The following is a 12,268-nucleotide window of genomic DNA, read 5'->3' on the forward strand; positions in this document are numbered from 1 at the left end:
AATCAAACTCCATTGGAACGAGTATAACTCTAAACTCGGGTGGTGGGTTGACGTAATTTTTAGATTAAACTCAATTGTTTGCGTAAACTTATTCAATCGAAACAATCCTTATCAAATAATTAACTCAATTCAAACCTGAAATATTTTAGTTTGATTGGTTTATATCATGTGGGTCATTCATTTCAAATATTGTATAATAAAGGAAAATGCTAATATCTGGAACATTTTTTTACCTATTTTTGTTAACATTGACTCAATATCAGTTAATATCTATAAGTCAATGTTTATTTTTTTTATTATTATTATTTTAGTATAACATGTGAGGCGTGGAAGTAAATGTTTATTTATATGTTAAAGAATTATAAAATACATAATTCATAAAAAAACAAAATTAAAATAAATAATTATATATTAAGTAAAAGAAATAGTTTTAAAATTAATAATAAAATTTGATATGATTCAACTAAATTTATTTTTTTGAACCCAATCTCCATTCAACCCAACCCAAATAGGTTTAATTTTTCGAATAAATATTTTTGAACACCCAAACTCTAAGCTCATCCAGCTTTTTACCCTTCTTAAATTAGTAACTAGACCAATAAATTTTATAGTTAAAACTAAAAAGAGAGAAAAAAAATCTATGCAAGTGAAGTTGGCGCCAATTTCCCAATTTACAAAATCTAATTTATCTTGACATAAATTTATTTTATATACCTAAAAAAAAAGAATAAAAAAGTAAAAAGAAAAAAAACCAACCGCACCTTAAATTTAGGTATAAATAACAATTGTCAATAGCCCGCCCCGTGACCTGCCTGTCTTCTTCTCGCTCATCCGTTTAGGTCTCTGCAGTGTCGCCATTTTTGACTCACACCACTGAGCTCTCGGTGCGGAACCGGGAGGAACATGTCTGGAGGGAGAGAAGAGGAAGATGAAGAACGAACTCGTCAGAGGAAGCTTGAAGAAGCCCTCGAAGTCAAATCGCTCAGGCGTATCATCAGTGCATACCTCAAGTATGCTTACGCTTACGCCTTTATTCTTCTTTATCCAATTCTTAATCTGTTGCTTTCGTTCCCTTTTATTGGTTTCCGCTGATCATGTACTGGATTGTTAATCAATGATCGAGTCTCTTCCGTTTGAAACATATATAGCTGCGCATATTGGTAATTGAAAGAGTAAGGGTCTACAGGGTGTATTGGGTATGGCTTTGAATTATGTGATTTCAGCTTTAGTATTGGAGTACTTGAATTAAAATAGTAGAAGAAGCTTAAAGTCGAGCAGAGCTGTCGAAGAAAAAGTATTGGCTAGTTCTTGTTCCAATTGGCAGGTGCTTTGTTATAACGATCTTAGAGTCTTTGAACTTAACCGATTTTATTTATTTATTTTTTGTACGACCATGTTCTTCAATATATTATTTTTGTTTCTTCTAAAAAAGGAAAAATGGTTAATGCATTAGAGCATAGGGAGCCATCGCGTTTTCTCTGTCAAGAAAATAAAATTTGTCCTAATTGATTAACACTAAGTGCAGTTGTTTTTTGATTTCCCTTGCCTTGGGATTTTCCCCTGCTTGTCCTTTTCATATTCTCAATGCAGAGTTTCCTTGTTCCTTATTTCAGGTTTTTATCCTAGTTGTATAATCATCAGCGTCTGACTGCTGTCTGTTCTTCTTCTCATCTTAGATATTGTTTCAGTAATGCGTGAATTTTGATGCAGCTATCCAGAGGCTGCAGAAGAAGACGTGAAAAGATATGAACGTTCATTCAATAAGCTTCCGCCTGCACATAAGGTATCTTGATACTTCTTCTGTCATTTAATCCTTTTAAGCTAGTAAATATCTACCTGGGTTTTTCTGATACTTATGCTATTGCCTAAATTATCGAGGGTATTTTTTAATGGATATATAAATCCATTTTTCATGTTTTTTCTTTTTTGAGTAAAATCCATTTTTCATGTTAAGAAAGTAACAATTAATTTGAACTCTGCGATTATATGTGTCATTATGCTAATTATTTCAGTTGATTCATGATATCTCTCAAGTGGTTCTGGTTACTGATAATTAGCTTTTCATCCTTTTCCTCCCTGTAAAACCTCTTCTAAATAAAGAAAACCAGCTTTTATTAAAATGAAAGAAAGTACGTAAGAAAGTGCCTACAAAAAATAGCTCAAACATAGGAGTTGAGTTTACAAACAAAAAACAAAAAATAAAATTTCTTAAAAAGCTACAATTGTTAGAATAAAATATAAAGAGTAGCCCCGGGGCAACTTAGTTGGCAAGGACTTGTGAACTCTTGATCATATTGGCTTAGAGGTCTCAAATTTGAACCTTCTGGTGAGTTTAATACCAAAAACTTTTGATGTCTTCGGAGTTCGAGTCTTGGAGTAGGCGTGGGTGCCCTTGGGTATAGGAAAGCAAAGGTTCGACTCCCAGTTATTAAAAAATAAAAAAATAAAGAGTAATTAAGAAAACCATAGAAAACACTCACAATTTAATACCCTGAAAATTATCTCAATGTCCCTCGTCATCCTCAACCTTTGTGACATGAAACATAATTTTGTATTAGTCAAAGAGAAGATACAATAAATGTTGCAAGGTAGATAGACATCGTTCAAGCTCAATGCGCCCCAAAAGAACTAAGAAACCTCATTTAACACTTATGAGCAAAGGAGCAATGGGGAAAAACTGGTTATTCCTCATTAGCAATAATTATGTTTTCAAAGTAACCTCGTTTAGCTCATTGCTGGTGTAAATATTTTTATTTCCCTTTTACAAACTACAGGCTCAATGATCTCTTGACAAGTTAAAATGTTTTTTGTAATCTAGTCTCTGTTTTCTTATTTTTTATTTTTATTTTTATATTTCATATCATCTCGTTTCTTATAAAGAAAAAGAAAATCAAATTAGCTATGAGCTAAGGGGTAAGGAGAAGTGGCTATTACTAATTGGTTACTACTATATTTTCAAGCCTGTTTTACTTTTATCATTTTGAACACTTCCACCAGTTTAATAGTTTCGACTCGTAATTATCTCATGTTTCCTTTCACTTTCTTTATGGTATTCTAAGTTCGTTTATTGATCAACTATTTGGATTGCTTGTGCAGGCTCTATTATCACACTTTCCCTCGAAGTTTGAGAAACTGAGAAGGTAGATTTTCAATACCTAGATTTTATGGTCTAGAATACCAAATTTGCTATTATAAGTTTGGTATTTTTTTTGCAAAAGTTAACATATGGTGCATAAAAGAGTGCACATATATGTGGAATGAATGAATGATGTAATCATCACTACAGGGGATACCAAATTGCCTTCATGTTTCTTTAATGGCACTGTTTTAGATATTTTTAGAATATTTTGAGTACAACATGTGGGGGTGGGTGATTGAACTCACGACCTCTTGGTTGAAGATATATGCCAATTACCGTTGAGCTATGCTCGTGTAGGTTTTTTTAGAATATTAAAAGATCGATAATTGTCCAAGTTTGGTGATTAGGAGAGCATGCTTGTAATTATTAGTTAAACGTGTGTCACGTTTTTCCTCTCTGTTTTTCTTGTTTTTCCAATTTCATTATCAAAGAAACTGATTCTTATAAAAGATCTTTTGTTTTTTTAACAAGAAACAAACTTTTCATTGATAAGATGAAAAGGAAGAAAATTGTTTAGAATACAAACTTCTGGAGCGAAAAAAAAGATAAAAACACCGAACAAAGAACAAACATGTAGAAGATACAAAGATAAAAAACACCCAACAAAGAACAAACATGTAGAAGACACGAGAATAGAACAAATGGTCAAAACCACAAACTACAAACTGCAAAAGCAACACCACTAAACCTAATCCTAATGCCAAAGTAAAAACCAAAGACAAAGACTGAATGTGGAGAGGTTCGAGTAGAAAACTTCTTCAGGGCTTGCAAATTAAAAATGACCACCTGCTAAAAACGACCGCCTGCAAATTAATAGATCTGTTGTTGATGTAAGGAATAAGCAGATTGTATTTTAGGCTATCCTTAAACCGTACTTTTTACTAGTCAGAGTGAAATGAAGTGTTATCATAATAGTGGCCATCTAATTTCATTTCCTTCATAGATGCATCAAAAACGTTCGCCAACCTATCAAGTATCAACCTGCACATGCCCCATTTTGGTTTTAGGTTCTCTAATCTTTGAATATGTATAACTTTTAAGAAGCAAAGGAGACTATGTGGAAGCATCTCATTTGTGCCTTTCTATGGATTTTTTGGAATGAAAGGAATCATAGGCTCTTCCTAGATACTCGATCTCCTCTCACTTGTCCTTGTGGGACACCCTTTCAAGAAAGCAAAGAAAGCAAAGGAGACTATGTGGAAGCATCTCATTCGTGCCTTTCTATGGATAATTTGGAATGAAAGGAATCATAGGCTCTTCCTAGATAAAGAGCTACCTTTCAACACTCTTTTTGATAGCATTCTTTTTACTGCTATGTCTTGGTGTAAATCATCCCCTTATTTTCACTCCATATAGTTTGACCTCTCTTTTAACCAATTAGAGGTGTTTTCTGTAACTCTATTGGTCTTTTGTGGGATTTTATTTCCCCTTTTGTAATTTCACCTATTAATGAAATTGTTTCTTATCTAAAAAAAAAAAATATATATGTATAACTTTTAGACCCCTCTAATGATTCTCAAGGATATGTGCTGATTTCACTGAATGGATATGTGGAAGATATTGGGGGTAAAAAAGTTGGTCATATTGTTTAGTAATCTATAGAAGATTAAACCAATTGATGGATTCTTTGCTTGAATTATTTTCCATGTATCAATGTTACCCCCGAATCAAGTGCGTATGTAAATGACCATTTTAATCATCTTTAGATTGTTGAAATTAAACAAAATAAGACCTACATGTACATTAGAAGGTCAGAGGTCACAACAAAGTGGTTTGTTCCTTCAAAGGCGTGTTTTAAAGGTACAAGTTTTATTCTTTTCTTACCATGCCCAACAAAAAAAAATTGAAGAATTGCTGCAACCATGGAGCCGATCAATTGCATCTGTTAGTGGCTTTTTGTTCCCTGTTTAACCTTTTGTCAATTGTCAATTATTGATCTGTAGAAAAGTTCCAAGCTTGCAAAAAAAAAAAAGAAAAATAATTGTTGAAAGATTATTGAGAAACTGCAATTGGTTCCTAATCACTTGTAAGGTTTTTGGTTCCTACTCACTTAGATGGCTCCTTCTTGCTATAAGTTTTTAGTTCCGATTGGTGGCTAATCCTACCAAATATTTAAATGCCATGTCAATTGAAATGTCAAGATATTAATTTTAGGATTCTTTGGGAACTCGGGGGGGGGGGGGGGGGGGGTTGGGTGGGTGGGTTGACTGCAGTTTCATGGCTCTTCTTGGGCTACATTTTTTTAATGAGATATGTTAGAGTATAGATATTAGTATATTTTATATTCTTATATTAATATTAATTTGTCCTTTACGTTCTCCTTATAGGATTAGGTCAACCTTGTATATTTGTCTATATATATAGACTTTAATAATGAGAATAGAACATTGGATTCTCTCCAACCTTAGTCTCTACAAGATACAAACTTTTCGTTGATTAATGTAAGGGAACAAAAATTTCTCAAAGATACAAACTTTGGAAGGAGTGAAAAAGATAATAAAAATACCATGAATCTTGGACTACAAATTTTTAAATTCATTAGTAAAATTACCCTCCTCTTCTTTATCACTATTTTTGCTAATTGGAGCGGTTTTTTTTTCCCTCTGTAATCTCTCTAGTTAGTGTTTGGTTTCGCCTCAACTTTACTTATGAATATTCTGGCTACTAAAACATATTTGTTGTTGTTGGGAGAAATAGTAACAGATAGTCGGAAAAAAGAAATTTTTTGGCCAAAGGGGTTTTCTTTTATGATATATATTGTTTTGTTTTGTTTCTTTTGTTTTTGTGATGATGTTGTGGGATTTAATGAAAAAGTACACTCTGTAGGTGTGTGTATAGTATTCCATATGCATGTGTGTAAGGGGAAACAGACTTCCATACCAAAAACACAATTTGGAATATATTCTGTTCCCTGACCTCTCCATCTGCAGGTTTTCAGAACTCGTTCTGTTTTCCTCTCAATAAGATGAGCAGAAATGTCTACGAAACTGATAGTTTAGCCTTTATTTAATACTAAAACTAGTTTATAGCAGATCTCCTTCAAAATATTTTTTCGTATAGGATGCTCATAAACAATATTCTAAACAGGCCGAGCCCTTCATCACAATAGTTTCATGAGTTATAACTTGGTAAATTTTTGAACATGAGTGGTATATTCTTTCCCTGTTAAAGGAATATGATCCATTATTTATGTATAAGCTCTCATCCTTTCTGAATATGATATTATGAGAATTTTGCAGAATGTAACAATTGACAAATTAACTCTGCAGGTGTGTTTCCATGAATTCATATTTCATTTTCAACATGCTTGAGGTTTGCACTTTCTCCCTCTCTAAGCATTAAAATTTAATCGATGAATAATCTTTACAGTAGAAGGAAGAACAAGAACTCCTAATTAAAAATTAAAAAGACAATCAAATATTACTAAATTTCAACATGTATAAATTTCAAAAGTTGAAAACAACTTCTTCCATGAAACAGAACTGAAAGAGCACTGAAATAATAAATGATAACTGAGATCATATCTTCACTTAATTTACCATACTAATATACCCTTGGGTTGAATACAAATAAAAAGTTAATGTGTGATGATATTGAATGATCTAGCATAAACAATAAAGATAAAGGAAAGGTGAATTGAAGGGAACACCTCAACACCAATTACTTCCCAAACCTTGATGATAACCTATTTTCTTGTGTTTTATTTTCTCTCACCATCCCTCCCTCTTTCTTTTCCATTGCACGTTCATTTAATTTGTTGGTCCTATTTAATTTAACGGCATTCTTACATATATGCTAAGGGTTGAGTCGTGTGCTAGATCTCCAATTGGTTAAAGTAACGCAGTCTACATTACTTTTTCCCCTATGTTTTAATTTATGTCAGGCATTTGAACCACCGCTCGACATGAGCCAAGATGCTGACTGTTGTGATGATCCATATCATGATCATGGCCACAATGATCATTGTGAAGAAGAGAGGAACGTCAATGATAATTTATTTTCTCGGGAAAGCACTGTTTGTTGTGGTGAGGCAACCTCAACAAGTGGAAGGATGTGCTCTTTGGAATCCAAACAAATCTGCTGTCCTGAAGGTGGTGCAACCAATTCGCCTAAGACATCAACTATCAACGAGGTTCAGCAATAATGTGAAAAATAGCTCTTTTGAATATTTATGCACCCGGTGTGGTTGTATGATAATGTTCAATTTAATTGCACGATCAGTTTATATTTTATTTTTGTTTATTTATCTCTTGTGTTGGGTCATGCATAGATAACCATGCAGTGAGATTTATTGCTAAATTGTTCCATTTTAGTCTTGTTGAAAAATGAGAAAAATTGACATCTTTATATGACAGGAAATGGGAAATGGCGTTAACCATGATCCTGCTGATACGAACCATGATCAACATCTGGAAGAGAACGAAGTGACAGATAAACATATACATAGTGGACACTGTGATTCTGATTGCAATGGAAATGTAACTTCTTTTAATCCTTACGTAATTCTACAACTTTATATTAATTGTTGGACTTGATTAAATCTTCTCTCATTAGCTATATCATAAAAATCAGATTAGTTTCTCTCTCATAATGTATTCAGTAATTTACAGTGAGATGACGAAATCCTTAAAACTGTTAGGTCCCTTTTTTTTTTCAATTTTTAAAATTCTCTTCTACTGTAAGCTCCAAATTTTTTTGCCATTTTTTAGTGGTTTCATTTAGTCTCGATGCATTCTGACATAGAAGATGACCTTGTGATGCGTTATTAAACTTATAGTTTGATGTAACACATGCAGGGGTGCTCAGCATCTCATGAGTGGTTGGACTCATCTCTACAGTTAAATGTTCCATTGGTTGATGTTGATAAGGTATGTTTGTACTCCTAATAGTAATAATAACAATAAAGAAAAAGGATGGGTTATGCTTGTACTTCGTGTATAGGAGCTAATTCCATAAAGCTCTCATTTATTTTTTAACATTCTAAGCAAATACGGAAGACTTGGAACTTATTTCCATCGTCAATTTTGGAATTGATCAGTCATTTCCCCCCTTGCTCAGGTCCGTTGTATAATAAGGAATGTAGTCAGGGATTGGGCTGCTGAGGTATTTTTTTATTATCTTTTAGAGACTTCATTGTCTAAACCAATATTGATCCATTCTTCATTGTCTAAACCAATATTGATCCATTATCTTTTCTAATCTAATGTAGGGTCAAAAAGAGCGTGACCAGTGCTACAAGCCCATCCTTGAAGAACTAAATTACCTGTTTCCAAATCGGGAAAAAGAGAGGTATGTTGAATGCTCTTTTTGCTTCAATTATGGTCAGAAGATTAAATAATCTGAACTGGGGCATTTCGTTCGTCAGTCCTCCTGCTTGTTTAGTCCCTGGAGCTGGACTTGGAAGACTGGCCCTAGAGATCTCATGTTTAGGTATGGATGTGATGTTGTCATTCAGTATCTAATTGTACAGAAAAGTTTAATATTTCCAAACTATGAAACAGGTTTTATAAGTCAGGGGAATGAATTTTCATACTACATGATGATATGCTCGAGTTTTATTCTTAATCAGTAAGAAAGCTTTTATGTGAAACCTCCTTATTCTCGGTACATACAATATGTTATTGCTGAATCATGGTTATTCACTTTCACATATTTATTTATAAATGGCATTCTTGAATTTTAGCACTCAAAAGGTTGGTGAGTGGACAATATATCCCTGGATCCACGGCAATAGCAACTCACTTTCAGATAGTGATCAACTTCGTCCTGTTTCAGTGCCAGATATTCATCCCGCAAGGTAGGTACTGTCTGACATTGTCCTCCTTTTTGGTCCTTTTATTTGGTTCAGTATGTTATTGCTGAATCACTTCTGATTGTTACTCAACAGCGTCATTTTTTCCTTTGTTGTGGATAATTAGTATATATATATATATATATATATATATCAATGAAAAGTTCGTATCTTGTTAAAAAATATATATATAAAGTTATCAGATTTCTGTGGAGTGGGAGGTATTATTTGTGAAAAAAAGTTTATAAACATAAAGAATGTCCTAATATTTGTGATAACTTATCTATAATATAGTGTGATGGCTATAGGCTTCATTCACCAGCCTCCGCTAAGAAGCACCAGCACTTTAGTGTCCGTAGCATGTTATACTCTCTGGCATCTAACACTTGTTGGACACTTAACCTTGAGCTGGTGTGTGTGTGAAAATGATGGATGGTAAAAGAAACGGGAGAAAGAATAAATTTTGAGAATAAAATTTCACTTTTTTGGGATAAAAATGTCAACTTTGTTTCTTTAGCATAAATTTTATAGTATTATTAAATTTTTTGAAAAAATTTATAAGATATAGAACCATTGAGAAAAAATGTTTATTCGGTTTCAGATTTTCTTTAATTTCTTTATTTGCCTAGTCTCCTTAGAAAGTATATAATTATTTTTTTAGTTCGTACACTGTGCATAAAAACTATATATATATATATATAAGAATAGTTAATTCTAAGTATATATATAACATGATAAAACTTAAAAGGATAGTGACAAATTCCTTTGTTTTTAAGAGCCACAAAGCCCTGAAGTTAGTGATCTCTTCCAGAAGCTTGAAAACTATTTTAGACCTTTCTGTAAATTAGTCAGCCTAACCCTAAGGCCTAAGGTACGTGTTTTGTTCATTTGTTTTTTATGGGTAGGTGTTAACATGGACAAATAGTTGAAGCCACATGTAGGCTTAGGAGTTCGGTCTCAAAGCAGAACCAAATTCATGTAAATTAAATGCTGAAAAATTGTCAATATGAACACAACTCACCAGTAATTGACATCTACTCCTCCCACTCCCTTGAGGTCGGAGGTTCAGACCCCATATCCTCAATTTGTTCTATTAAAAAAAATGCTGACAAATTAACGGTTTAACACCAAAGACTAGTTTTTTATGCAGGGAATTAAAATAGAAAAGTTCTAAGTTGGAGCGTTGAAACAAATCATTTGAAAGTTTAGGAAAAGAGTAAGAATGAAAGTTGGGGACCTACGTAAGATTCAAACTTAGAATTAACTCATCTTGATTGTATGCCAGATAGGCATCTTCAGTTTCACTATCCCCTTACATTAGAACTTTCCCAAGCAGTGCAGGGATTACTGAAGGTTTCTCAATGTGCGGTGGTGATTTTGTTGAAGTATACAGCGATCCAAGCCAAGTAGGTAAGCAAATTGTATGAGTTGGCTCCTAACAAGTTATGTATTTAATACTTTATTGATGGTATTAAAGATGCCAGTAAAAAATTACACTATGATTTCTAATCCCTACTGCAACATTGATAGTTGTCAAATGATTGAATCTTTAGCTTTAATAGGGACATTGACAAAACTATGTATTATGATTTCTCATGTTGTTTGGTTTGCGTACAGGACTTTGGGATGCAGTTGTAACTTGTTTTTTCATTGATACTGCTCATAATATTATTGAATATATTGAGGTCATATCAAGAATCTTGAAAGATGGAGGAGTAAGAGCACTCTCTCTCTCTCGTCAACGTTTTAACTACGAATTAGTCCCGAACACGTTTTAACAAGTCATAGTGACAGGTGTGGATAAATCTAGGTCCTCTACTATACCATTTTGCGGATATGTACGGTCAAGAAGATGTACGCTGCTCTGTCATCCCTTAACTAATTGCCCCATAACTTTCTTTGAGACTGAACAGTTCGATTACTTTTTTTTTTTTCCCTCAGGACATGTCCATTGAACCAAGTCTGGAGGATGTTAAAAGAATTATATTGCATTACGGCTTCGTGTTTGAGGTAAGTGTAGAGGATAGTCATTTTTCTTTCTCATATTTTTTGTTAACATGGACTTGAAAAAATGACTCATTCATCTTGCAGAAGGAAAGGACAGTAGAGACAACGTACACAACAAATCCTAGATCAATGATGCAAGTAAGCTTTCTTCTGACACTCACAGATAAAAAAAAAAATTATTAACACAATGCATTCATGTAATTTTGATTGTTTTCTTTTCACTTTCTGAGTTCATGGGGTGGGGTTGAATCTTTAATATTAGGGAAGGTATTGGTACCTTAACCATTAAACTATGCTCTTGAATACTCAAGCCGATGATATGCGATATTGGAATACTTAAAAAGACTGTAATCCATTGTTATCTTGTTTATGTAGCTTAAACCTTTAATATTAGGGAAGGTATGAGTGGACCATTAAAAAACGCTGAGATTGATAGTTTTGATTGCTGAACACTCAAGCCGATGACTAGAGGGAATGAGTTCAAACCATGGTGGCCACCTATCTAGGATTTAATATCCTACGAGTTACCTTGTCAACCAAATGTAGTAGGGTCAGGCGGTTAGATAGTAATTAGTTGAGGTGCACGCAAACTGGCCCGGACACACGGATATAGAGAAAAAAAAAAACTCAAGCCGATGATATGCGATCTTGAAATACCTAAAAAGACTATTAGAATCTGTTCTCATCTCGTTTTGTAGCTTGAACCTTTAATATTAGGAGGAATGAGTGCACCATTAAACTACGTCGAGATTGACAGTTTCGATTATTTTTTCAAGCTGATGATATGCGATATAATTACAACCCGTTCTCATGTCTGACTTTTTGTTATTCTAGTTTTTCCTCCATTTGGTTGCATTGAAACATGGAAGTTTATGATTTCTGCAGAACCGGTATTATGCTGCATTCTGGACTATGAGGAAAAAATCAGCAACAAAGGATCCGTCACATTAGTTCACTCTCCCACAGTGCAATTTTCTACTTTATTTCTTATTTTTCATTTCTTTTCTGTGGGAGAGTTTGCTTTTAAAAAGTTGAGAGATATATACATTCTTTTAATTTATAATTTTAGTGATATTCCAACATCCGAGTCATGGTATTTGTAGGCAGAGTTCTTAAATTGTGGGAAGTATTTATAAATTGGTTGTCTTGTTCCTTTTATATAAATGGGTTATTATTATTTTATTAGTTTAAATAATTAGTTTGTATAAATAAATTTCTATTTAATATGTTTCAAGGTAGGATTGCTTCATGTTTTAAGATTTGTGTAAGGAAATATATCCTTCCAAATTTTTATTAGGTCATTTTGTTGTATGAAATTTCTAAATATTTAT

At 33.2% G+C, this 12,268-nt stretch overlaps 1 protein-coding gene across 3 annotated transcripts; it reads left to right on the plus strand.

Annotated features, from left to right (window-relative positions):
• The first annotated feature begins 788 nt into the window (after positions 1–788).
• LOC111008126 (uncharacterized) lies at positions 789–12,132 on the plus strand. 3 transcript variants are annotated; one of them, XM_022280722.2, is made up of 18 exons: positions 790–1,010; positions 1,711–1,783; positions 3,097–3,140; positions 6,409–6,451; positions 7,023–7,271; positions 7,495–7,617; positions 7,936–8,007; positions 8,198–8,242; positions 8,349–8,428; positions 8,505–8,569; positions 8,641–8,707; positions 8,823–8,936; positions 10,267–10,340; positions 10,548–10,645; positions 10,725–10,784; positions 10,872–10,940; positions 11,022–11,075; positions 11,823–12,132. In XM_022280722.2, exons 1-18 carry the CDS (start codon positions 904–906, stop codon positions 11,886–11,888), a joined length of 1,503 nt encoding a protein of 500 aa, XP_022136414.1. In that variant the 5' UTR covers positions 790–903; the 3' UTR covers positions 11,889–12,132. The 3 variants fall into 3 exon arrangements, with proteins under 3 accessions (XP_087976468.1, XP_022136414.1, XP_087976469.1); XM_088120342.1 differs by lacking the exon at positions 8,641–8,707 and having other exon boundaries at positions 789–1,010; positions 8,823–8,940; XM_088120343.1 differs by lacking the exons at positions 790–1,010; positions 6,409–6,451.
• Positions 12,133–12,268: the final 136 nt, after the last annotated feature.

The sequence above is a fragment of the Momordica charantia genome (genome assembly GCF_013281855.1).
Source record: "Momordica charantia cultivar OHB3-1 chromosome 11 unlocalized genomic scaffold, Mcharantia_2.0 BLBB01000011.1, whole genome shotgun sequence".
NCBI classification, from domain to species: domain Eukaryota; kingdom Viridiplantae; phylum Streptophyta; class Magnoliopsida; order Cucurbitales; family Cucurbitaceae; genus Momordica; species Momordica charantia.